Source organism: Mixophyes fleayi, chromosome 7 (genome assembly GCF_038048845.1).
Source record: "Mixophyes fleayi isolate aMixFle1 chromosome 7, aMixFle1.hap1, whole genome shotgun sequence".
Taxonomy (NCBI): Eukaryota; Metazoa; Chordata; class Amphibia; order Anura; family Limnodynastidae; genus Mixophyes; species Mixophyes fleayi.
The window spans coordinates 44,813,337-44,841,142 of NC_134408.1; the positions used below are offsets into that span (position 1 = coordinate 44,813,337).

Genomic DNA, 27,806 nt, shown 5'->3' on the forward strand with positions numbered 1-27,806 from the left:
TCCTTTATTTTTATTAAAGACATGGATTCTTTGGTGGGAAAGAAGAGTTCCAAAAAGTAACCTTTTTTGCTTGCCTGATGTGCCTGTCATTTGTATGTTCTCAAACAGGCCCTCCCACTTGTGTGACATCACAAAATGTTTAATATTGACAGGAAAACACAACTAGATGTGGGGATAAACTTGTATAAAAAACAGATTCTTAAATTTGTCCTTCCAGTGGCCAGAACATGGTGAGCATTCTCCAGCTGGTGCAGACCCTCATGTATGAAGATGAAGAAGAAGAGCCACAGTCCTATCGGTAAGTATTTTCATCTCCTACTAAAGAAGTATTGTATTGAAAAATAATTTTGCAGTCAATCTGGATTTAGATCTGTAAAACTTTTAATAGGATTTATGGTCAAATGGCAAAGATTGTTAGGCGAGACCCTAGAGGAGAAACTCGTTAAAAATGCTTGAACATGTATCCAACTGCCTAGTCATTTTGATTCTACAGGAGAAGAATGGTTATCGATCTTCCTTAAAACTAAATTCAGTATTCCCTATTTGTCCACTACCCTTTGCTCCAAGAGGGTGGCCATAGTGCTGACTGTTATCAGATTTCAAAGTGGGAATTTAGATGTAACTGTATGGCCCGGCCCTCTGAAGATTTAGGGATTTGATGGGCTTAAATTAATTTTAAATCCTAATTTTAGATGCTTTTTAAGACTATTTAGTAAAAAGACAAATGAAGTATTATCCCCTGCAATTGAGACACCACATTGCATGTTTCATGCACACTTGGACACAGGACAGATAGACTGACAAGCAATAGAATAGAGTCTGGAAATAACAGTGTGCTGAAATCTTTATTAAAACAAAAAAGGCACTGTCAAAATGACCATGTATAATTTTATATTTAAACATTTACAGTCATATAGTGGGTATAATTTTTGTGTGGATAACATTTTGCACAACATGTCAGTTTTTACTATTTTATTGTTGGAGCTGTAGCTGTTTTTATGGTTTCTCTTATCTCCAATACTCTTGTCACTTTTTACTACGCTGTAAACAATTGGCGCTTCGTATTATCACTAATCAAGTGACTGTCTTGTCCATGGTCTTGGTAGCTTGAGATAAGCTATATGTATGAATGGAGCAAGAGCTATCATAAAGTGAGATCTGACTGCTCTTGTACAGATGCCATGCACACAGTAATTTCAAAAGTGTCAGGGAAAAACTATTTTTGCATTGGCAATAAAATTCTCCATGATTGCTTTGTTCCTTCACTGACAGAGGCCTGCAATGTTTTGCAGTGCAATTCTTCAATCATCTAAAAGGAATTAATCTTCCTCAAGATCAGATATATGGGCACTGTCTAATAAAAGAAAGCATTTCCTTGACTTGTATGTGTCTGTCGGCTTTGTATTTTCATTCTTCCACAATGCTGAAGCAGCTCAAATACTTTCCAACACAAATAATGCTATGCTTTCTAGAATGTTATCCCGCTACAGTGTTTTAGACTGCTTGAAAGTGCTGTGTAATCCCATTCATTATTAGTTTTTGGTGTCAGATTTACAGAGCTTAGACTCTAGTCCGGCCCTTATGGGCCTGTAATAGGTCAAGTGGTAATGATATATTTGCTGGAGCTCACAAATGTCAGTCATCAGGAATGAGTCACTGACTTGTATCAGGTTTATTGTTAAAGCATCACTCAGGGATAGAAGAATGTGACACATCTGGTCAGGTTGGGACCCTTGAGCAGTGGAGTTTAGTCAGGTTAAATACTGGTTGACTTTGCCATTTAAATGTCAAGGTTTGTTGTGTCTTGAAAGCTGCATTCAACATGTAATATTTATACTAACTCTTTTATATTGTATGTTTTTTTTCTTGTTTTTTTAGTAGGATTCAAAATGTCGGGGAACAAGGACACATGGCGCTTCTGGGACACAGTCTAGCAGCATATATATCGGTACTGGACAGAGACAGACTCAGAAAATTGACTACCAGAATTCTATCAGATACAACCCTATGGCTCTGCAGACTATTCAGGTGCCTCTATCAATTCATGTCCTGTGTTTGTTACATGCATGGTGGAAATTAAGGGCATATGTAGATATGATACTAGCTTGGCATTGTCAGTGAATAGACCATGTCTTGTTCGCTACCTACTTATGCCCTTTTGGTTAACATCCCTCCCATTATTTTTATTTTTTTTACTGCAAGGCAAACATTAAAATGTGCATGAATAGAAGTAAATTGAATTAATATTAAAGCATGTGTATGCAGTCAGTGAACAGTCCTGCCCTAGGCATGTGCCTCATTAGCCTATATGGTGTGTACAACACAGATCTGTTCAAAACAATAGGATGAACGTAAAGTAACTTAACACTGGCCGTAAAGTAGCACAAGTTCACTCGCAACAGCCGTGCTCACATGGTTTAGGCAAAAATGATTATACATGCTACACACATTCACAAATAGGAGTTGCCTTGTGCTACTGTTACACTTTTTAAGGTTGATCTGTCTAGGGTGAGAGCTACTCTTCTTCAATATTTGTGTCAAGTTTTAAAGTGTGCAGGGCTTGAGAAACATATAGACAGTTCATCAGAATGCACATGGCAGCGGCACATAGTATTCTGCTTATCATGTGGGGGGAAGGGGGGTGGAGTGGCTGGTCCACCCAAGGTTTTAGGGTGCAGGGTTGCATAGGGCCAGTGTAAGGTGGTAATGGAGGCAGGCAGGAAGCCAAAGACTGAGAGTTGGATGGTGGAAAATCCAGTATTTCCAGCAAACTTATTGTACTGCAGACTAGAGGATATGGAAATGCACAATTGTCTTGACATTCTTGTAGCAAGCCTCTGTTTTGGAGCAGTCATCTGAACATTGAGAAGAAAGGAGCTTGAAATATCGGCACTCTGAGACCACCTTCATATATTTTCTTGCAGATACGAAAATGGTACTGCTTATTACCACGAGGATGATCGGGAAGGTCTGCTTAAAGTGTGCAGACTTGTCATCCACTCACGCTATGAAGACTACACGACAGAGGGATTTAATGTTCTCTTTAACAAACAACCTGTAATTTACATGAGTGCTGCTTCTAGACCTGGACTAGGCCAGTACCTCTGTAACCAGGTATGGTTCTGTCTATGTATTTTATTATAAAACAAAGCTCTGTGTTTTTACCTTTTGTTCCGTGAAGACTGATATATTCACATTTGTACATCTAATTATACACTTTTTTTTTTTTTTAAATTATATTTGAGTTTAACCTCTTAATGACTCTGGTTAGTTCATACCTTAATGACTAGACTAAATTAGATGATATGCGAGTTTCCCCAGGATCTATGCCGTGCTATGCTGGTAAATTTTATATTGTGTTCTGAGCACTGATTGTGCTTTCTTTTTGTGGTATTGTAACACACACGTAAATATATTTTTTGCTATAGCTCCTTTAACACAAGTAGTGGAACCTTAGAAATTTATCCAAACTTGTGATTGTCTTGTTTGGCCGAGTATATGGGCACCAAATGTGTACATTGCATAAGCTCTGACAAAGTTATAGGGCCAGGGACATCAATACCTAGTTTAATAGTGGGTTGTTTTTTGTATATATATGTATATGTGTGTGTGTGTGTGTGTATGTATGTGTGTATGTATATGTATATGTATATATATATATATATATATATGTATATATATATATATATATATGTATATATATATATATATATATATATATATATATATATATATATATATATATATATATATATATATATATATATATATATATATATATACACACACACACACACACACACACACACACACACACACACACACACACACACACACAAGCAGGGACCCCAATCACATGTGCTGGAAGACTGCAGTTTGTCTTCTAGATGAAACAAAGTAAATACCCAACTTGTGGGGGAAAGGACCTTTGTATGTTATAGGATCTATTGGAGGTCGAAATTCCCTTAAAACCACGGTCATGGAGAAGCTAAAAACCTGTTTGAGGGCTAACCTGTGGCTAACAGATGGACATACATGTTTATAGAACATACTTCAGATTACTGTATGAGGCCTGTCTAGTAAACATCATGCAATGTATAGTGTATGACACAGTTTCTCTCTCCCTCTAGCTTGGACTTCCTCTGTCATGCTTGTGTCGCGTGCCTTGCAATACAATGTTTGGGTCTCCGCATCAGATGGTAATTTCTAATAGAATTCAGTGATGTTTTAGCACAATCATTTTTTTTTTCCCTTGGTTTTGTTGTACCTACATGATATAGGTAACCATATCTTTATTAAAAATGATGTGAAATTAGGAAGCATATAGTTAAATTATGTGTAAATGTAGAGAATACCAGTGAAATCACCAGTGGTTTTTGAGGATATGGAGAGTAGTGTCCTTGTTTACTGTACTGTCAATGTCATCCTAGGCTTATATAAAAGTTTAACATTGTTAGACTGTTGCAGTGCTGTTAGTAGGGCAGATCCACATATGTGTAAAAATACATGTTGGTGTTGATGTTGTACCTGGGTCTTTAAAACAAATGAAGGAGTGAAGTTGATAAATGGTGCCATTTGCACAGCCTCAGTTTATGACTTTTGTAAATATGTAATCTAAGTAAGATGTATTCCTTCTGGAAGAGTACGCAAACATCTTGGAATATTCTAAAAGGCCTTTTAATATTCTATTTAGGGTTAGTGACCTGGTAAGTGTAGCCATGCTGTTGTGAAAGTGACATTAAAATTGCTATAGGACATTAATTATACAACATGATGAAATAAGTGACTTGACATTATTAAAATTGTATAATGTGTCTCTTATCCCTGCGATTCCAGGATGTGGCTTTACTGGATCGACTGTTAAAAGAAGACATCCAATCTGGGAAGTTACCTCTCCTCCTGGTGGCCAATGCTGGTGTGTGAACCTCCGTTTCTAGTTCTGTTTGTTTGGGGTTTTTTTTGTTTTTTTTAGCATATATTGTTGTCAACTAGAACTATTTGAATAATATTTCATCATTTGTGCATCAAATGTGGTTCTAGGTCAGTGGTTCCCAAACTGTGTGCCTAGGCTCCCTGGGGGGGTGCCTTGTAGATCTTACAGGGGTGCCTCCACCAGGGCCAGTGGTAAGCAAGGCGGGGGACTACTTGGTTATTATTTTGGCTTAGAGGTGCCTTGAAAAAATTTTGGAGACCCTAAGGGTGCCTTGAACTGAAAAAGTTTTGAATCCACTGTTCTAGAAATCCATGACTCAAAGTGTTTTACTGGCATGGAATAGATAGAACCCCCACAGGATTCTAGAGGCCCGTCAGCCCTGCACAACCAGTTCTGTAATCTTTTTGTATTGTCGTTGTTCAACATCTCCAGCAACTACAAATATACCTTGTGTACATACAGTATCTCCCTTAAATGATATGTAAATGAATAGGACTTACAAGCTAGTCACCTGTAACTAATTGTGTTTGTTATTCCCTTGTGCTTTGCAGGTACTCCTGGAGCAGGACACACAGACAAGCTGGGGAGGCTAAAAGAGCTGTGTGACCAGTACAGCATATGGCTGCATGTAGAGGGGTAGGCTGAATACTTGTGGGCTGTTTTTGTTGGTTATTGGGGGGTTTTGATTTTTAAATAAAGAATGACATTGCATTTAAAAATCTAAAATATTTTGTTTTTTGAAAATGATACATGATACATCCACATGGGTGTAGTGTGAGGTTACAATTGTGACACGTTATGTTCTAATTAATAATTGTGTTTTGTGGTTTTCAGAAACTCAAATTAACACAGGACCTAACAAACCCCAACTTCTAATTTTCTTTTCTACTTTTCTGCTATATTATTTTGTAGGTAAAGAAATCACCCTGAAAATTATAATTGCAGTTGTGTTAGTGTTGACAGATACTAAGACAGTGGTGAGACCTAGCTTCAGTCTCTAAACTCTTAGCAGAGTGTGGTACAAACATCAAATTCTAGTTACAACAATGCCGGCTGTGTTTAATATTTAAATGTGAACTGTATGGCAACAGCTGCCCCTTCTTTCTCATCTAATGTAAAAAAACAAAATGGTTTTAACAGGAAGAAAATGACTTTCTGTAAAAATCCATTGAAATATTTACAGAGAAGATTAGAGAGTGGCTGAAGGAAAGTGATAAATATTTAATTGACATTAAGATATTTTCTTTTTCTTCCCAGAGTAAATTTGGCAACCTTGGCTTTAGGTCATGTCAGTTCTTCTGTGCTGGTAAGTTTTTTTCCATTTCCACAATATATTTATTGTTCTAGTACAGACATGCTCTGTGACCGCTCATTATAGAGCGTCACGTTCCATATATCTGTATACAGGTATGCCGCTAGTTACCAGGTACATGATGATAATGGTACTGTTTGTTGAATATATTATTGGTTCGCATAAAAAGCAACAAATGAAACATAAACACTAATGTACTTGGAAACAATTGTTGTAAAGTCATTGGACTATCGAAACAATCCGTTTAGCAAGTAGCCTTTGAGGGGGGGGTCATGACATTCTAGCTCGGTGATAATAACTTTTACGTTCATATTATGTTACATATTGACCATTTTGTTATGTAATTTTGGATTAGAAAACGTTGAGTCATGTTGGCAAGGGCACTTTAATTATTTGGAAATCCATAAGATAGAGGTATTTAATTTCCACATTAGTAGTTAACTGGTCCCACATGTTAAGTTTCAGGTGATAAGCCTAAGTGCCGAACCACAGGATCTGTGTTAGCTTTGGGCAAATCCCCAAGTTATCCTTTATGCCATGGGGTTCAATTATTGCAGTCAGCCAATGACCACATACAATATAATGGTCATAACCAGTTTACAGCTGCATTTTCAGATGGGAATAATTGAAATCCAGACTACTTGGTCAGTGGAAACTCGCTTATAGCAAGTTTTGGATAATTTAGTCTTAGCTTTTATTGAAGTGGTCATGTGTTTGCAGTTCACTTTAAATCCTCACTTCCATGAGAAATTACCCAGTTAATTCTATTCATCTTTATCTATGAACCAGGCTGCAACTAAGTGTGACAGTATGACACTGACACTTGGGCCATGGCTGGGCCTACCAGCAGTCCCCGCTGTTACCTTGTACCGACATGAGGATCCATCTTTGGTGAGACATTTGCTCCATAATGTATGTCTGTCTAAGTTTGGATTTTGAGGTTTAGATGACTAAAATAAAGCATGTTCTGATATCTTTCTGGAAAATAAGCAGTACCACATCCTCTTTCCTACACTCCCTCCTACAGTCCCACTTTTTGTTTTAAAAGGAAGCTCTCATCTTTTATTGTGTTTTTAGAAAATCACATGAAGAGACAGTTCTAATGCCTATGCAAGTCTCTTCTGGCTTACATGTGATCTTAGTTTCCAGTGTGTATGAGCTGCGCTAATGGCGGCTATAGTTTAGAAGGCTGTTAAGGGTTGGCAGATTAAGATACCCTTTCTGAACAATATTTGAGCCCCTACTCTTAATGCTACATCCAATTGGTGGGTGATAATGAATGTATCGTATTGCTCTTGTGAAATGTTTGTGTTGCATGACGTTCAGTGATTCTCATGATGTCTCCCTTTAGTCCCTTGCTGCCGGGCTCACTACAAGCCAGCCTGTGGAGAAGCTTCGGGCTCTGCCACTGTGGTTATCTCTGCAGTATCTTGGTCATAATGGGATTGTTGAGCGGATAAAACACACCTCTCAATTGGTATGTACCTAATCAAATTTAAACATTTCATCAGTTAAAGTAGATGGGAAAAGCAACTTTTACATATGTAGGTTAGTGGTGCAGTCCTAGCGATTTTTCTTTGTCCAGCTGCATTTCTTTAACACGGACTGGCAGGTGAAGTGTACACAGTTAAAACAACCAGAAACCAATTGGAACAATATCATGTTGAATGGTAGCACAGAGTATTTCAGCGTGTCAAATCCTACCTGTCTTTGTGTAGGTTTGCTTAAAGCGGGTAGGTCTAGTCCAATATGTAACCAGTCTGAGCCCCTGAACTGTAATAACCACACACAATGTGGTGTTAAACCACCCCTATATGAATCAAAGTTCATACTTCCGACTTGTAATTGTTGTTATAATAAAACATATGTTTAAACCAACACTAATTCTACTTGCATAGATTTGAGAATTGAGTAAGGTTGATTTTATTGGTTTATCTGAGCTAATGTCTCTTCCAAATGAACACTATAAACAAGGAAAAAATAGTGCTTTATTCACACACACACGCACGCACGCACGCACAAACACCTTCACCATTACTTTAAAGAGTGAACTCTTGGATCACTGTCAATAGATAATGAGAACAGTATTTGATTATGTTAAGGCCAACTAGGATGGAGTGTTTCACTGTATAAAAATAGATGCCGTTCCCAAGGTGCCCCTGTGTGCTGTCATTGCCATGTGATCTAGTCAGTGGATTCAGTAACTGGCACCGTGCTAACTTCATATATCGTAGGCAAAGCAAGGTGTATGAGCTCCTAAGCGTCACAAACATGCATTCTAAATACAAGCGAGTCCTTTTTGTGCTTGGAAATTCAGTAGAGTCTTAAATGTTTATCGTAAGCCGCAGATTAAATCGAGCCCATCAGGTTTATTAAAATTTACGTTTAAAAGAAAAAAATTATATATATATATATAATATGTTAAAGCACAGAGAATCAGCGGTTCGTCAGAACTGCCACTTAGTAAATATACTCCCTAGAGTTGGGAAGGGTTATGTTCTGTCTCACTCTAATTCGCAGTGTAATAATAAAGTTGTACAGCATTTGTGTGCTACATGTAAAAGCAGGCTGTATTGTTTTTGTTTTTTCTTGCACTGCAGCAAGATTTGTCAAAGTGCAAATTTACACCCTTTAGTTCCTTTGCTCCTTAACACTTAATGAGTCTCTCTGCAGGTAATGATTTCTCTGTCCCTGACACATGCTGCAGGGTGCATAAAAAAAAATTAATCACGATTTATTCCATAAGTTCAAATGAAAATTTTGTAGTCTGATTAAAAAAAGAAAAAACTTTTTTTTTTTTTGGGCAGATCATAATCAAGACATGAATTTCCCTAGGCACACACTCCATCTGTTCTGTTTGTTTGCTAGCACAGGGCGGTTGGAGCCATTTTGATCTTGCATTGTTATAATCCCTCGTAGGACGCGGATTCATTTTGCTAATGGTTTTGATTTAATGTTATGAATGTCTCTTACTAGGTGACCTCTACCACTAGAAGTAAGGTCACTCTCTCCTGCTTACTTTTAGCAGTTGCTCTTCTAGTGAAGGACACTTTAAAAAGAATGGTAGATTGTTCTCTATAGGAACATATTGGTTCCAAACTCCCACACTTAACAGGCTGACTTGCAGTGTATTGTTACTGGTTGGTAAATTAAAGAACATGACTTTAGAAACTCATTCACAGATGTACTTCTTTGACAGCAACCAATCCAATATTGTCTTTCATTAGGCTGACTGTACTGCTATTCGCATTATGTTATTAAATAAGCCCCAAAGCTGTCTGTAGTACCCTTTTACTTCAGTCGTTGTTTTCACTGGAAAACTAGAACATAGCGTTCATATTTCATGCATCATAATATGAGGTTGAAATAATTATTTGGATTGATAACCTTTTAAAAGTATTTAACAGCCATGTATATATTGTTACTAGATGCAGGCTAGTGAGCATGCCTAGCTCTACTCATGCATATGGCAGTGGTTCTGTGCTTTTAAGTAAAAGAAACAATAACCTGTGAAAATGAAATGTACATTTACATGTGTGAAATAACCTGTTCTCTATAGCAGTACTCGCACATTACTTGTTCACTTTTGTGTCGTTGACAGAGTCAAAGACTGCTGGAAAATTTAAGGGATTTGAGTTCCATCAAAACTTCGGTACAGTATGCACTATTATCTCAATGATTTGTGTGTGATCTATGCCATTATGGGCATTCATGATGCTAATACTGAAATTTGTTCACATCAATTATGTCATACCATGAAAGCTACTGAGTTTCTTTAAGCACAGGGTATCATTAATAGTGCACTCAAACTACTCATTTGCCTATAAGCACACGGGAAGCTGGGGCATACCCAACTTGTATGGGATTTATTATTAGTAATGCTTTTGTTTTTCCAGATAAGATTTTTTTCTTCCAAACCTGAAGCACTATGACTAAACTGTTCTAAAGTACAATTGAAAATGACCCCTGTGATTCCCTACTGTAACACTGGCATTTCGCTCATGAAGGTTTCCTTTTCACCCACCTCTGCATACTCTTAGAATTGTTCAAATGCACAATACAGATCTATTGTATGGCAGCAGTATTCACTGTATATGTGAAGTTTACTTTCATACATAGCTCTACTCTTCTCTCTTAGGTTGAACATGATGAAAGATCACCAGTAGTGGTATTCAAATTCTTTCACGAAGGTTCAAAATCAGGTTTGGAACTTTTGTTTTCTAAACTTTTTAAAAATAAACAGATGTATTCACTTGTCTGCGGTTTCAAATTAAAAAAAAAATAAACAATGTGTTTTTGGTTTTGCTATTAATGTTGCGTACTTTGGAGGTTCATTTTCTGAAGCAGAGACGTTTGCTGCACATTTGTGCTCTTTGTTTTGCGGAGATAGAGGTGTGGAAGATTTTTATGCATGTGAACAGTCAGAAAAGTAAAATACAACTTCAACATGTGCAAATAACAGTCATGTGAGATATTCTAACAGAAAAGTAAAGGAAATTGCTAAGATGTTCCTTGATCTTACTCATTTGTTTCTCGTATTAAGTTTTATTTATGACAATATTTTAATACAAGTGTATCGCACAATATGAAGTTAAAGATCAGTGTGTCACAATATGACAAAGGTCATGTCTGGTAATTCATTCTCAAACTGCTCCCTTGTTTCTGATGCATGTTACAAATGTATGTCAGTGGTCCATATCCTACATAAGTCAGACAATGGAGGCTATTGAGCTTCTTAAAACTTGGGGTTACAAGCAAGCCACTGTGGCCACCAGTTGCATAGTCTTGGTCTATGATGTAGGACTGCATGCCCGGGGAAGGAAATTGTGTTTGTGTGTGCTGACCTCTTACTATTCCCAGAATGTAGTATTGTTCTTTTCACCAATCCTATTTAGTTAAGCAGAACACCCCTAAATGCTGGTTGTAACACCAAACTGTTTTCTGGGTTTGATAGACTCCACGTTGAACTTGAGCACCATTGAAAGGGAGAGTGATGCTATGAATCAGTGGGTAAGACTTTTTTTTATATTATACCTGTTTATTTTAGGGATGGGACTGTAGAAGAGTATCATGGGCTCCATATTGTTCGTATTGCTGTGTATGTGAGACTAGGGTTGTAACTATGTAAATATTGTCCCATTTAGCTAGGAGACCAACTGGCTTTGCTTGTTCCATCTTGTGGGGTGGACATTGTGGAACTGGAAGATGAAGGCACATGCGTGCGCTTTAATCCACTGATGACCTCTGCAGGTAAGTTAATGGTTTGTTTTATGGTAGTTTGTTTTGTTACTTGGTGAAGCGGAAATGTCAGAAAATGTGCCAAAGTGTACCAGCTGTCTACACACAGCTCATTCACATGGATATTGGTTTAGCACACCAAATGGCTGTAATTAGGCGACAAGTAGAAGCAGATCATTTTTTTAAAACAAGTTGTTTGGTACTGTCAGGCTAGGATTCTCTGGGAAACAAAGCTCTTGTCCAAGTGAATTTTTAAATTTAAAGAATATAATCCAGGCATACATTGAGTTATACATTGTAATATGACAAGATAGATTATAGTGACAGTGTTAAACCAAAACTTTGTGCACTGAAAGTGCAGATGGTTTAATGTATCCCCACCTTTTAAATACTTGGGCTTATAAGACTGAAATCACTAGACTTTCTCAATGTTTATTTAGAACTTTCCACGTAAGCATGCTAGTAGATTAATAAACTTGGAGAGGTCACTGTGACTTTGAAATGACAGAGCATTAATAAAACAGAGCTGTAGCAATGTAGGTGTAACTCTGACACAGCTAATATTCCATTAAAACATACAGGGCACCCTAACCATACTCTTTCATGTATAATGGCTCATTATGTCTAAAATCTATCACTGTAATACTGTAACAAAACCATATGTTTGCTAACAGTTCTAGGCACAACAGCTGAGGATGTCGATGATTTGGTGGAATGTATAAGGGTGAAAACCCCTGTTGTTCAGAATACACTGCAGATGAAAGAAGAGTTTAGACTAGAGGTGGAAAGGATAGCTGGACTGTCCTATGTTGTTGACTACAGCTGGGCCGGACTTGGTGTTTTAAGGTACTGTAAGAAAACCACAAAGCAGTCTAAATATGTTTCTTTTTGTTTCAAACAAATTAATTTTACTTGTATATGTTGAGAGTTCTTCCAAAAGTATGCACTTTTCACCAATGTTTTCTTCCCCTTAGGTATGAACATGTAAGTGAGGAACTGGATGTCAGCAAACGAGAAGCAGAACTCGAAAAGATTAATGCATCCCTGCTGAAGAAGTTAAATGAATTGGAGTCCGATCTCTCGTTCTCTTCCGGTATTGATTATTTGTCTTTGTACAGAATCCAACTCATTTATCTTACTGAAATTTTAAGTCCTGATTATTTTTAACTTGGTGTTTTCCAATTCCAGTGGTTGAACCACCCTTCAGCTTAATTATAGGTACAGGTCATTAGCACAGGGGTGCCTGATATTTAATTTTTGTTTTTTTTTATGGACTTAGCCTGTTGGAAAGTTGCAGTTAAGCATCACATTTTAATGAGTCAATAAAACCAATTAGCACACTGCACAAGAATTAATTGCTTGACCCCCAAAGCATGTTAATCTGTCACAACACAGTTTTAAGACCTATCTCACAAATAAACACTTCTGCAAGCAAAAGAAAAACAAAATGGTTACCTAAATCATAAGCATTGTATTTTTTTTTAGGATGTATATACAGTAACAATAATACACGCATACATTTTTGGAACTGGTGAGGAACACACACGCTATCTTAAATCTCTTATCCGCGCTTACCTTGCACAGAAATTAGTACGAAAGATTAATAAGTCTTATTGCAATGTCCAAACCCAGCAGCTCATTTCCTCCAATAAATCCCACTCACCCACTGTGGAAAACATCTAGAATCAATAAAAATGGGGAAAAAAGGGGCGCTCATGGTGTTGCATTTGACAAACCATTAATCAAGCTTTAGAAAAAATCAGTGTACTGTTTTGAAAGAATTATAGTTTCAGTCAATAACTTGATTAAAGTTACTCTTTAAAACCCACGCCAATCATTGGAGGTAGATTCAAGCACAAGAGGTATCCCAAGAGCCTCCAAATGCAGTAAAGGACCAGCACTCCCCATCTACTACTGATAGCAGAACATGCCTCTCAAAAAAGCAATACCTCAACAATTCTCTATATATTTCACTATTTGGCTTGCCTGTACAGTAAGTGTGCATTGAAAACTATAGATGACAGAAGGAGGGAAGATCTGTTGTTCTAATATAATGTTTTTTTGTTTATCGTTGTTTACTTTAGGGCCCGAGTTTGGGGCGGAGAAAAACTCTATTTACATTGGCATGGCAGCTGAAGACTTGGATGTCTCTGAGCTGGTAGAAACCATTGCAATAATGGGTCGAGACATTGAGGAAAACTCAAAGGTATTTATACATAGTGTCAATGCTGGCATCGCTCACCCTGGCAGAGGGCTAGTTTGGGAAGGGGGAGGGGGGATTTATACAAAGCCATAACTTGCCTTTGTTAGTACAATGGCAGGGACCCCCTGGAGCTAACATTATGTAGCTCCGCCAAACCTTACTCGAAAGGCATTGAGACACTATCAAAGCAGAGGTGGCATCTTGTGTTTATGTATATGTGCGTGTATATGTATGTGTGTGTGTATATATATATATATATATATATATATATATATATATATATATATATATATATATCTATCCTGTTTTGTGTAGTGATGTACCTACTTTGCACAAAAGCACCCGTTTTTATGGATATGTGCATAGATTTATGGTCTACTGGAGCGCTATCTGATGAAAGCAGCTGAGCAGGATGGGGGCATTCCTAGGTTTGCAATGAAGTGGAAAAACAGGATGGGATTATTTAAATGAGGTGCAGATGGTTCATTTAGGCCAGATATGCAGCCTTTCCCTTCCCACATAAGGAATTGAATTCCCTGGCTGGTCAGAGATGCATTGTCGGGAGATATTTAGCATTTCCTTTAATCTTGCTTCAGTAAAGATGACAATGCATGTTTGTTTGTATTAAAGAAGACTTTCTTGATGTTTTCCTGTGCAGCTGCTTGAGAACATGACTGAAGTAGTCAGAAAAGGCATTCTGGAAGCTGAAGTACAGCTTTTGAAGGCCAACGATGAACGACTTTTAGAGGAGGTAAGAGGGAGAGTTATAGTATAGTGTTTGTTGAATAGTAGTAACCCAGAGCATACTTTGACCCCTTTGGATCTTTTGTGTTTTTCAGGGTGTGTTACGGCAGATCCCACTATTTGGGTCAATGCTTAACTGGCTTTCTCCTGTTCAAGCTACACCAAAGGGCAGAACATTCAACTTAACAGCAGGTGAGATAATGTGGTCTCTCTCCCTTTATGCATATTGGGAGAACAATGCCAACAATACATGATGTAAAATATATAGATTCTAGAGAAAGTAACAGGTCTCTAAAAAAAACAATAGTCTTGAGAGAATGGTTTTACTATCGACAGCTTAATAATGAAATAATGGTGGCAGATATTCAGGCGAAGAAAACCCGCCCAAATATAAGGGTTTTGGTTTTTTTACCCTTTGATCTGACGACAGATGGACAGAGTCTATCACTTTTAGCTTAATGTACTTGGCATATACATAAAGGAAATGTCCAAAATCTATTTTAACCAAACTCTGTCCTTGCTAAATATATTGTTAAGGATTTAACAATGTTACTGTCCCTTTATATATTACTGAAATAAAATTTTTGTTCTATAGGGTCTCTAGAATCAACAGAAACAACATATTTGTCCAAAGCACAAACCACCGGAACAAGTCCTCCCCCAACTCCAACCTCGGGATATGCAAAGAGACATCCAGGTACCACGTACAGCATTGTCATCAATAATTTCCCATTATTGAGCCCTCTGTAGTCCATTTTATTAAAAACAAACCAAAAAATCTTCATGTTCCCTCCCAACACAACACATTTGCACATACATTTGGTGTGACATGGACAATATTTTTAAGTATCGCATACGGAAACAAAATATGTGCATGTCATGTAGAATGAAGATGGACTAGAATGGCAGTCACTGGTGAACTTGTCCACTCAACTCCAGAGTTAAATCCATATTTACCATAAGGGAAACAAAAATTAAAAGGTGTCTTTGTTATTGCCATTTATGTATATAATTGGAAAAACTAGCCATAATATGTTCTAGGCTTACCCTAATTATATTTAAAGTAATTAGGTAAGTGTTATATGCTTGTAGGAAAAAATATTTGTTTCCATATTCTGCCAAAACAAACCCAACCATATCTGTCCTACATTAAATAAATAAAAGTGAATTTATGTACTTACGTTAAATCTTTCTCTGAATCCATCTGGGGGACACTGCTACAATGGGGTTGTATGAGGGCGCACAGGAGTTGGCACTTAGACAGTTAAACTAAACTTGCTGCTGACTTCTCCCCTCTGCAACCCCTACTAGCCTCAGTGTAATACAAAAGCCCCAAGGAAGAGAGCAGCCAACCAAGACCACACAGCAGAAGAGTAAAAGGGGCAAACACATTAAACTGATACAACTTGGTGAAGGTATGCACAGAGGACCAGGTGGCCGCCTGACACATTTATTCCGCAGAAGCCCCATGGCGCACGGCCCAAGACGCCCCCACAGAACAAGTGGACTGAGCAGTAAGCATGCCTGCTCATGGACTTAATCCAATGTGCAATGGTCTGCTTGGAGGCCGGCCAACTCCTTTTTTTGGGAATCCATATAGAACAAAAAGGGAATACATCTTTCTAGAAGACTGTTCTATTCACATAAACTCGCAATGCCCTAGCTATAGACCAATTTCCCTCCTTAATGTGGACCTTAAAATTTACGCAAAAATTCTGGCCTCTAGATTGAATCCCCTCCTCCCTTCCCTCATCCACCCCGACCAGGTGGGATTTATCCCGGGACGTCAAGCCCCGGACAATACTAGGAGAACAATTGACCTGATACACACAATTCACAGGGGTAAGCTCCCCTCCCTCCTTATGTCATTAGATGCTGAGAAGGCGTTCGACCGCATCTCCTGGTCGTTTATGGTTGGGGTACTGGGAGCGATGGGTTTCTCTGGCAAATTTATGACGGCCATCTCAGCCTTGTACCGTTCTCCGTCGGCCACAGTCTCTGCAAATGGTCTATCCTCGGTCCCCTTCACTATTTCCAATTGCACACGGCAGGGCTGTCCCCTTTCTCCGCTCATTTTTGCCCTTATCATAGAACCTTTAGCAGCTAGAATCCGGGCTAACCAGCAAATTCTAGGCATCCCGGTGGGTAGCTCTTCCCATAAAATAGCATTATACGCGGATGACGTCCTGTTAACAATTGCTAATCCAATTTCCTCTGTCCCTCCTCTTGTAGACGAATTAATGCTTTACGGCCACTTCTCAGGATATAAAGTTAACGCGGACAAGACAGAAGTCTTAGACTTTTATGTCTCCTCAGCTGACAAGGTGTCTTTAGAAAGCTCCTTCCCGTTCAACTGGCGCCCTCAAAAACTCAAGTACCTTGGGGTATATCTAACTAAACAACCTCATCAGCTTTTTCAGGCCAACTTCCCCCACACTCTTGCTCAAGTTAAGCTAGACCTTGTTTCATGGTCGCAACTATACATCTCCTGGATAGGTCGTATTAATGCGGTCAAGATGAACATACTCCCTAGACTCCTCTACCTTTTTCAAACCCTCCCCATCCGAGTCCCCCCCTACGTTTTTAAATTTCTCCATTTCCATGTATCTAAATTCATTTGGGCGGGTAAGCGCCCCCGAGTCCTTTTCAAGCTTCTACAGAGAGCCCCGCGGGGAGGGGGACTGGGAATCCCTGATTTTCGACGCTATTATCTCTCCGCTCAGCTTGCTCAATGCGTTTTGTGGTGTAGCTTGTCTCCCTCCAGGGTCTGGGTCGAGATTGAGGCTGAAAGTCTGGGTATGCTATCCCCATCCACTCTCCTATGGCTTCCACGAGCTCGTCGACCAAAACGTGTCTCACTTTATCCGGTCATTACACATTCCCTAGCGGTCTGGGACTCATGCTCTCAAAAATTTGGCCTTTCCCCCCCATCCTTCTCCCCTAGTTCCTTTGTTTAACTCCTCAGACTTCGCTCCAGGCCTTACCCCTAAAGCATTCTCCTCGTGGACCTCACAAGGGGTCCGTTTCTTAAACGATCTCACCTCTACAGCTGTGTTCCCCTCGTTTTCTGACATCCAATCGCAAATAAATATTCCCACTAAATTATTTTACCAATTCCTTCAGCTCCGCCACTTTCACCATACTGTCAAATCTCGCCTCTCCTCCCGCCCCCTTACCCCATTTGAACGTCTCTGTCTCCGTCAGTCTTCCACGAAAGGCCTTATTTCAACATTATATTATGAACTTGCCCCACCTTCCTCAAATACTAGTCTCGCATGAACTGGCCTGGGAACATGACCTGGGTGAAGTTCTTTTGAGCGAAGAATGGTCGGAGATATATGAGAACGCTGCCTCCAGCTCAATCTGCGTTAAAATAAAAGAGAATGCCTATAAGGTATTGTACCGCTGGTACTACGTTCCCTCCCAGATACATAAATTCCTCCCAGACTCTTCTGATCGCTGTTGGCGTGGGTGCTCCCATGAGGGTAACTTTATCCATATATGGTGGACTTGTCCCAAACTCTCAAACTTCTGGGCCGAGATCAAACACCTGATCCAATCGATTATTCAGGTAACGATTCCATTTGAGCCTAAATTTTTCCTCTTGCCCCTGGGAGCGCCAGCGGCAACTCGGCATGAGAATAAGTTAGCTAGGCATATCTTATCGGCAGCTACCTGCCAAATAGCAGCAGACTGGAGGCAGCAAACTCCACCTTCGCTTCAAGCCGTTATCAATAGAGTCTGGCAGGTTCACCGCCTGGAATATATGACCAGCATTATCAATAGGACATCAAGATCGTTCACTAAGGTATGGAGCCCATGGCTCTCATTTTTTCAGATTTATCCCCCTTTCACTTGACTCTTCTTTTACACATGTCCGTCCTCCTCCTGTAAACCCCTCTCTTTCTCTTTTCTTCTCTCTCTCCTTTTCTCCTCCTGCGTCATGCCACTCTCTGTTGAGGCATTTCGCCCCCTCCCTTATTTCCTTAAAAATCCTTGGTCAACTGCCATACACGCATATTGTTGCACTGATTATTTATATCTTTATACTGATTTTATGCTTTGTTACCTGTGATGTGCTTCTATTGCTTGTTTTTTTTTTTCTTACTGACAGTGCATGTCGGTTCTGTTTGTTACTTGACCATTCAAAAATAAAAATTATAAAAAAAAAAACAAAAACACTAACTCGCAATGCCCTAACGACGACTAAGAATGCAGGAAAAGATGACTCTGAGGAAGATTCGGCCTCCCCCTCTCTCATCTCGCTCCTCTTAGATCTGTACTTAACGCCGCTGCTAGGCTTATTTTCCTCTCTCGCCGTTCCACCTCTGTCTCCCCACTCTACCAAGCCCTTCACTGGCTCCCCTTCCCCTACAGAATCCTTTTCAAGCTCCTCACTCTCACTTACAAGGCCCTCGCCAACTCCACTGCTCCCCTACATCTCCAACCTTATCTGTATTCACACTCCCTCCCGCCCACTGCGATCGTCCAACGATCGTCGCCTCTCTTCCCCCCCTGATTACCTCCTCTCACGCACGTATTCAAGACTTCTCCCGCGCCGCTCCCCTCCATTGGAACAAGCTCCCCCGCTCCATCAGAACTTCCCCTAATCTGTCCTCTTTCAAATGAACATTAAAAACCCACCTTTTCCTAAAAGCCTTCCAGTCTCATGCCTAAACTCCCACTGGTCGGCTTCCTCTCTCTCATCCCTTCTTCCCTTCTCCCCCTTCCTCGACTCCGTCTCCGTCTCATCCATGTGTCTGTCTGTCTTCCCCTCCCTTTAGATTGTACGCTCCTTTGAGCAGGGCTCTCCTACCTCCTGTTTCCATCACTTTTCACTGCGCTCTCCAGCTACTCAGTTCACCTCCTCTCCAACCCTCTGCCTCTGCCCTCTGTCTCCTCTCGCTTCTCTCCGCTCCCCTCAGTGACTCTCAACCTGTCATCCGTGCCCACCCTCTTGGGCCATAGTTACCTGCCTGTACTCACTTTTCCCCTCCCTCTCTTTCTTGCTGCGACTGAGCCCCCAGAGTTATAGTGCTTACTGTTACTTGTACTGTGCTGTTTCACCTTGTACTGTGCCATTGTTTGTCCTTGTACGGCGCTAAGGATACTTTGTGGCGCCCTATAAATAAAAATTAATAATAATAATAATGAATCACACTTAAAAGTCGGAATCACAATATCTTGATTAATGTGGAAACCTGACCCAACCTTTGGCAAGAATGAAGGAACCATCCCTAGGACTGCCCTGTCTTCATGAAAAACTAGATATGGGCACTGCATGACAAGGCACCCAGCTCGGACACCTCTCGCGCAGACGCTATGGCTAGCAAAAAAAAACTTTCCATGTTAAAAGTCTTAATTCAGTCGAACTTAAAGCTTCAAAAAGTGACGTCTGAAGAACCTCTCAAACTAAATTTAAATGCCAGGGGCGGAACAGAAGGTGACTGGCTTGTAAAGGCAAGTTTGCCTTTACAAGCCAGCGCCGCTTTAAATTTTAGCTGTAAACTCGCCGATTTCCGGCAAGTTGAAAAAAAACGGACTTTCATATATTTACCCCCTGGTGTCCATGAGAAGTCCCAGAAATATCATTCTCTGAGAAGGAACAAACTGAGACTTTGGATAGTTTATAATCCAACAGTAGTGTTCCAAGTTTCGAATGGTGAGACTCAGTTGCTGTTCCAGGGCTAGCCGAGACAAGAAGCAGGTCATCTAAATATGATGTTCACACCCAAATTTCTCAAGCGAGCAGCCATTACCACCATAATCTTTGTGAATACTCTGGGTGCTGTTGAAAGCCCGAGTGACAGAGCCCTGAATTGGAAGTGGCAGCTTCCCATAGTGAATCGCAGAAGAGACTGATCCTCCCAAATTGAAACAAGGAGATAAGCGTCTTTGATATCTGTAGATGCTAAAAATTCCTGAGGTTCCAAACCCTGGATGACCGAACGAACATATTCCATCCGGATGTTGCTCACCCGGAGGTACTGATTCAGGCCTTTTAGCTTGAGAATCGTCCATAACGAGCCAGCCTATTCCAAAATGGTTGGAATAAAAACCTTGTTCCTTTTGAGACTCCGGAACATGACATATAACTCCTGCAGTAAGAAGAGAGGCGACTGAACTGATCATCACCTGCCTTCTTTCAGAGTTCCACGGAAGAGGCGAGAAAAAAACGTTGAATGGGTCCTGAATGTTTAGCCTCTGGACATAATTCTTCAGACCCAATTGTCTCGAGATGTCGCCAACCACTGATCCTGAAATAAATATAGCCAACCCCCTACCCCTGCCGCCATAAGGAGAGGGGGAACCCCGTCATGCCGAGAGTTTGTCCGAGCGCCTCTTAGAATAAGACCCCCTGCCTCTGACATCCTGTCCCCATGAATCCTGTTTTCTGTCTCTACTGGTAGACTGACCCCTATGAACCGGGTTTACCCGAAAAGGACTGCCGAAACGAACTAAACCTAGGAGCTCGACCTCTAGACGCATTCACTGTTTGGGAAGTACTCCTTCCTCCCGTGGCTTGACTGATCATGGTATTCACCTCAGGTCCAAAAAGGACCGAACCAGAATAAGGCAAGGCTTCCAGGGACACTCTTGATTCCACATCCGCATCCCAGGACCTAAGCCAGAGAATTCTCCTAGCTGAAACAGCTGTAGCCGAAACCGCAGAAGGGATGCTGCGTTCTGTGCTGCTTCATATAAATAACCCAATGCTTTCTTCAAATGAATGGCTAACGGAAGAAGCTCTGAATCCTGTAACCCAGCCGCTAGTTAATCGGCACAAGATTCCACAGCCCTAGCAACCAATGCCGAAGAAAACATGGGTCTGAAAGATGAATCGGCAGCAGAAATGATAGACTTGAGACGACTCTCTCTATCCTTCTGTCCGTGGGGTCCTGAAGAACAGCCGAACTCTGCACCTGCACAGTAGTATGACAAGCAAACCAAGCTACTTGCGGGTCTACTCTATATACTTGTTCCCAGCGCGCCACCTTCTGTTCCTGTAAGGGATACAGATTAGCAAACCTACGAGGAACGGAAAACTTGTTTTCTGGCTGTTTCCAAACTGTCTCTAATATCTCTGTGAGCTCTACCGAGTAAGGGAAACAAACAATCTTAGGTTTCTTATGAGTAAACAGACCCTGGTTCGAGGGACCCTGCTCCTGAGTCTACCAGATCCAGGGTCTGACGGACCGCCATAACCAGATCCTGAATACCCTGTTGCTTTACTGGCACATCCAAATCTCCTAACTGGGTAGAATCTGAATCCTCAATCACTTCCCCTTCTTCAGAAGACCCTTCTGAATCTGACAAGGGGAAAAAAAAAGGTATGCGGATCTTTGTCGCTTGGCTCTAGGTGTAACCATACTTGGAGAATCTTAACCTATTCAAGCGGTCCAATCTCTGAGGGAAGATGACCAGGCTGGCTCTGATTGGGTAGACCGATGGAGAATGGGAGCAGTCTTAGAAATGACCCCCTTTGCTATCTGTGAAACAGCAGTCCACATTGTCTGCTGAGGTAGTTGAAGCAGACCCTGTAGGGGCACCTACCGCCATGACTGCAGCCTCTGCTTGTCTGTTAATAAGTTGAGCTAACAAGGAAACCCACGCTGGCTCCTCCACAGTCTCTGCGGTGACCCTCTGTGCTCCACCAGACCCCACTTCACACTGCATGCACACAGCCCCTTGGTCCTGCTGACCCACAGGAAGTTTGGCAGCACATTTGGAGTCTTTAGTGCCTTTACACTTCTTAGAAAAGGAAAAAAGTGTGTCATTATGTCTTTTTTTTTTTCAGAGTGAAAAGAAATACAATTCCTTGTCCTGTCCCTGGCTAATGCCCACAAGCAGTAAAATAATTGTGTCACTATATGAAACAGTGATGTTTGACTATTTGCTTTAGAGATTTCTATGATAAAACTCCAAACAGAAAATAACAATTTCCTATAATGACTGATATGAGGAAAGTTATACAATCAAAAACCCCGTCAGGGGCCTTAGCTGAAGGATGGTCAATTGCAGAGAGAGGGAGTCGGCCACAGCCGAAAAGATTGCCAATAGAGTGTCTACAGTCTGTGTCAGGACTTACACTGCAGAGTACTGGCGAGAAAATTCCCGCTCTGGAAAGCACAAAGTGTGGAGGGAGCCTCTAGAAAAACTCCTCCCCACACAGACAAATAGTAATCTCCCTTCAGGTCTCTATCGCAGTGTTCACAAGACCTCTCATACAGCACTGTGATCGCCAGCTTCCTTCAGACCAGTCATTCTGGCCGTGGAGATCCAAGTCCCCCCTCCGCCTCAGCGGGGGACTTGGTATCTTCCTATTACTGACCGCTCACCTGATAAGGCTCAGCGCTCTCTGCCAGCGGCAACGCGGACTGACGGGAGGAACTGTGACAGCCTGCAATTGCGCGGCTGTCACAGCGTTAAGGAGTGGGCATCTAACCCAACCTCGGAGGACTTACAGTCTCGCTAATCTCCATCAAAACGGAACGCTATAGCGTTCCCACTACAGATGTAAGCGCTGCCGGCAGCACTTGCATCTCCTCACTCTAATGAAATAAATAAAATAGGAAAAATAAGAATAAAAGTAACCTAATCTAAGCAGCAAGTACTGAAACAGTACTCACTCAGCCCAACTCCTTGGACACTTAAACTACATTGAGGCTGGTAGGTGTTGCAGAGGTGAAGAGTCGGCAACAAGTTTAGTTTAACTATTTAAGTGCCAACTCCTCTGCGCCCTCATACAACACCATTGTAGCAGTGTCCCCCAGGGTGTATGAATGAGAAATACAATTTTTTCCTGGAGTAAAAGAATAAGGGGATTGTTATGGGTAAGGTTTTTTGTTTTTTTTGTTGGTTTGGTTTTTTTTTTGTTTGTTTTTTTTTGTTTGCCCAATGTAGTATATAAAGAAACATGATACTAAATAAGAAAATTTCCAACTCTTATAATCACTGTCTGGGGTGTTCCACCTACATAGCTGCCAGATAACCAGTCCCATATCTCAAAATATGTACTACAATGTTACCAGATACATTTTTTTTTTGGGATGTCTTCTAAAGCCATTATTTTCAACCTTTTGTGTTACTTCAACAGGTCAAAAGTTGTTTAAAAGACTATCCAGAAACTCTGATGCCATGAGCGAGACCAGCTCAATAAGTCACTTGGAGGAAGTGGAAAACATGGAGGCTGCCACTACACCGGAACCGGAGCCCCCATGTAACCCCACTGAACCACCCACCCTGTCCAGCGAATCTCTAAGTGAGGAATCCCAGGAGCCTGATATGCTGGATATTAAGACAGTGGAGTCTGAAAGTCTAAGATAAAACAAAGGGTTTTGTTAATGAACACTTAACCTGAGATGAACTCTTTAGGTGTAAGGGTGTTAACTGATTTGAAATGTGAACAGTGCCATGCAATCTTATAGTAGCAACTACTGTACTAAATTATTAACCTATGTGCAAATTAAAAATAGACTTTTTTTCAGAAGGGAGAGGTCAGCTTCACAATACTACTATTTCTACAAATGGTAATGATATTTACTGCATTTCTTGTAATCTAAAGAGTTATATTTTATAATCAATCCTTTTACTTTGTAATTATCATTTTTGTTCAAAAGTTAATTTTGTCTTGAGATAAAACCCTCTTAATTTAAATATAAAAATACATCTCAAACATAGACGTCTACTTTCAATTAAATGGTCAGTGGTTCTGCACACTGCATTCTAAGTCTTGTTATTTGCACAGTTAGTGTATTTTTAATTAACTATTCAGCTGAGTGAATTTTATGAGGGATTTAGGTCCAGAAATGTAGGGTTTCTAATAATACTCCGTCAGTAGCATCATTTTGTCGATGTGTACATAACAAATATAATTTTAATTGAAGAAATTCTAAAACTTTTTTTTTTTTTTTAATCCTGATTATATGTCTGTTAATCTGCCAGTACTGTATAATAAAAATGCACTATTTTATTTAAGATCTAGAATTGTCAAACTGCAGGTATCCATCCAGAAGTTACATGTAGCATGCCAGTATGATGATCACACTATTGGTAATGGTTGGCGTAACAACCTATGTGTGTAGCGTTTCTTGCAAGTACCATACAGAGAAAAAAACAAAGACGGACGCACCTGTTCCCGTGACTGCAAATAAAATGTAATATTTTTAAGTGTATGTTTGGAAAGACCTGAGCACCTAGTTAGATACAAACTGAATTTCTGTTGAATGTTGGTGTATATATCCTTCAGTTCATTCCCCCCTGAAACGCATGGGTCTGTGACTATAAATTTGTGGCAAGCAGTCCCACAATGAAATATCACATATCAATGGTCTATGTGTGAACACAGACACTAAATATTTTCCTTTGTAATGTTAACACTGCACACACATTTTCTTTGCACTGAAGCCATAAATTTCTTGTAATTAATTGAGTCTATGGTACACTGCTAAAGAAGTATTCCTCCTGTTCCTTAAAGGACCACTAAACTTTAAATACATATTATATAAAGGAGTTCTTAACATAATATATTTCTATTTCTGAAGCTTATCAGAACGGAATGTATTTCAGGTGTGATCGTGGGGGTAAGTTTTCTTTCCTCCTATAAAACTTACTTCCTGTCTCGAAGTCTAATGAAAGACAGATAAACTGTCTTTGTCTGAAATGGGTAATAACAGACAAGAATAGTTTTCACTTAGTGGCATAGTACATGTAAATACTGTGTCAAACATCTCATTCTGACAATGTATGGACAATTATAGGTGTGTATGTTAGCTCTTCTATATAGCACAATGTGTATAGTGGTCCTTTAATGAAGTGTTGGGAATCGTAAGCAGACATTGACTGCATCTAGCATTGGAACTTACTGAGTGCAATTTTCCTTTTAAAGTGCTAATATAGCCAAGAGTCTTCCTTCTTCAGTTTATTGGTGCAATGAAGTCTACGTTAATTTACTCTTGGGGCATGGGGAGGGTGTCCATTTTGGTCTATATAAAAAATTAATACAAATTAATTTTTACTGTTTTTATAAATATATATATTTGAGATTGTGGATTACAGTTTACCTTTCTGTTTGTTGAATTAAACTGTGTATGCTTAACTGTTTGAATAAAGTCAACATTTTCATCTCTGTGGTAATGTAGACCAGTTCATACTAGACATTCAGGGTGTTGGTGATAAGTTATTAAGTGGTACATTTTGAAAATGCATTTTGATTCTTTTAACGCAACAATTCCACATAGAAGGCTTGTTTATTCTTAAATGGCAAGAGAAGTACCTTTTTAAGCATGGGGTCTGGTTCTCAGTATTTAGGATCCACAACAAGAAGGCATTTCTGGTACACAGTGATTAAAGATCTTGATAAAAAAAAAAAAAAAACACCTGAACAGAAACCAGCTTAATTTGAAAAGACTTCAAATCATCATCATCATCATCATCATCATCATCATCATCCTGGAAGGATACATAGAAGTGGCTAGTTGATGCAACCATGGCTAGTTTTTCAGCTAGGACCACTATTCCATTGGAAGATGGTTTGCTAAAATACCCTATGAATAGGAAAATAGAAAATGGTCATTCCACATCAGATCACCCAAAAAAATGAAATGCCCACCACCCATCTCAGATATTTACGATTTCTTTGGGATAAGAGCAGATGTCCAAAAAACAATTTCTGCCAAATATCTTGACTATCTGACCATTAGTTTCTGAAATATTGATTTTTTTTTTTTTTTTTTAATGTATTAAACTATTTTCTAATCTCTGCTTATTTATTCTAGTTTATTGGAAGTACCAAGAGTGCTTATTAAGGAATCACTATGAAATTTGGATCCCTAAGGCAAATTAGTTTATCTGCCTTACATTTTGAGTTGCAGCAAAAATGCAAGCGTTTGGAACAGAATTAAAAATGCTAGGTTAAATCAAATCAACATTTCAATATTAATTTTTTAATGTGCTCAACAAAGGTATACATTACTACCACACAAAAAAAATCAGCATGGTACTCTGTTTCATAGTGGAGAAAAACATGACATCGACATTCGATTACTGTTATACCACATACTTAATTTAGAAAAGAAACCATGCTAGGTTAAAAACCATACCCAAAAAGTGAACAAAACTGAGGCAAGGGATATATTATACAGAAACTGATGGGAAGGGGATTCCCTTTCAAAACTGAAACTTTCCAGAGAAAGAGAGTGCTATAGACTAAGATAGTCAATCATGACAGCTGCTCCTCCAAAGTGCACATTGTCAAGTCTTTTAAATAGTGACTGACATATTACTACTCAAAAACCACTGGATTACATAGCTGGGACCATTTTACAGATAAGGAATAAGAACTTTTGATTCTGAGAACTGAAGTTTGAAAAACAACCAGTGATTCTGCAACCTTATTGTTGCAAAACATACTGATGGCATTTTTTACAGAAGGATCTCTAAACTGCTGAATGTTTCAGTGAGCACTGTTAGGGCCATAATCCGGAAGTGGAAAGAACATTTTACCATAAACCGACCATGACCAGGTGCACCTCGCAAGATTTCTGACAGAGGAGGGAAAAAAATTATCAGAAGAGTTGTCCAAGAACCACTTGTTAAGAGCTTCAGAAAGACCTGGAATAAGCAGATACAATTGTTTCAAAGAAAATAATAAATAATGCACTCAACTGCCATGGCCTGTATGCACGCTCACCACGCAAGACTCCTTTGCTGAAGAAAAAACACGTTGCAGCTCATTTAAAGTTTGCTGCACAACATTTGGACAAGCCTGTGAAATACTGGGAGAATATAGTGTGGTCAGATGAGAGCAAAATTTAACTCTTTGGATGCCATAATACACACCATGGCACTGCACATCACCCCCAAAAACACCAAACCAACAGTGAAGTTTAGAGGTGGGAACATCATGATTGCGGGCTGTTTTTCTGCACACAGTACTGGCATACTGCATATGTTTGAAGGAAGGAAGGATGGATGAAAAAAATGTATCGAGACATTCTTGATAAAAATCTGCTGTCATCTACCAGGATGGTGAAGATAAAACGAGAGTGTACATTTTAGCAAGACAATGATCCCAAACACACAGCCAAGTACACTCTCAATTGGTTTCAGAGAAAGAAAATAAAACTGCTAGAATGGCCCAGACACTCGACTGACTTGAATCCAATTGAAAATCTATGGAAATAACTAAAGATCAGAGTCCATAGAACCTTCAAAATTTGAAGACTATTTGCGTTGAAGAATCGGGCAAAAATCACACCTAAGCAATGCATGCGACTAGTTTCTCCATACAGGAGGCATCTTGAAGCTGTCATTACCAACAAAGGCTTTTGTACAAAGTATTAAATAAATTTCAGGAAGTGTGTTCAATACTTTTT

The 27,806-nt window shown here is 39.7% G+C and overlaps 1 protein-coding gene across 1 annotated transcript in view; it reads left to right on the top strand.

Annotated features, from left to right (window-relative positions):
• PDXDC1 (pyridoxal dependent decarboxylase domain containing 1) overlaps positions 1 to 25,554 on the top strand; it is a 49,729-nt gene extending 24,175 nt beyond the window's left edge. Inside the window, exons 4-23 of the mRNA XM_075179773.1 lie at positions 218 to 298; positions 1,879 to 2,028; positions 2,925 to 3,114; positions 4,131 to 4,199; positions 4,837 to 4,915; positions 5,485 to 5,569; positions 6,191 to 6,239; positions 7,035 to 7,136; positions 7,597 to 7,722; positions 9,847 to 9,897; positions 10,384 to 10,447; positions 11,200 to 11,255; positions 11,390 to 11,495; positions 12,158 to 12,329; positions 12,458 to 12,576; positions 13,568 to 13,689; positions 14,345 to 14,437; positions 14,526 to 14,622; positions 15,026 to 15,127; positions 23,528 to 25,554. Coding sequence (XP_075035874.1) covers positions 218 to 298; positions 1,879 to 2,028; positions 2,925 to 3,114; positions 4,131 to 4,199; positions 4,837 to 4,915; positions 5,485 to 5,569; positions 6,191 to 6,239; positions 7,035 to 7,136; positions 7,597 to 7,722; positions 9,847 to 9,897; positions 10,384 to 10,447; positions 11,200 to 11,255; positions 11,390 to 11,495; positions 12,158 to 12,329; positions 12,458 to 12,576; positions 13,568 to 13,689; positions 14,345 to 14,437; positions 14,526 to 14,622; positions 15,026 to 15,127; positions 23,528 to 23,757 — 2,143 coding nt within the window. The 3' untranslated portion in view covers positions 23,758 to 25,554. The remainder of the gene's footprint in view (positions 1 to 217; positions 299 to 1,878; positions 2,029 to 2,924; positions 3,115 to 4,130; positions 4,200 to 4,836; positions 4,916 to 5,484; positions 5,570 to 6,190; positions 6,240 to 7,034; positions 7,137 to 7,596; positions 7,723 to 9,846; positions 9,898 to 10,383; positions 10,448 to 11,199; positions 11,256 to 11,389; positions 11,496 to 12,157; positions 12,330 to 12,457; positions 12,577 to 13,567; positions 13,690 to 14,344; positions 14,438 to 14,525; positions 14,623 to 15,025; positions 15,128 to 23,527) is intronic.
• The last annotated feature ends 2,252 nt before the right edge of the window (positions 25,555 to 27,806 follow it).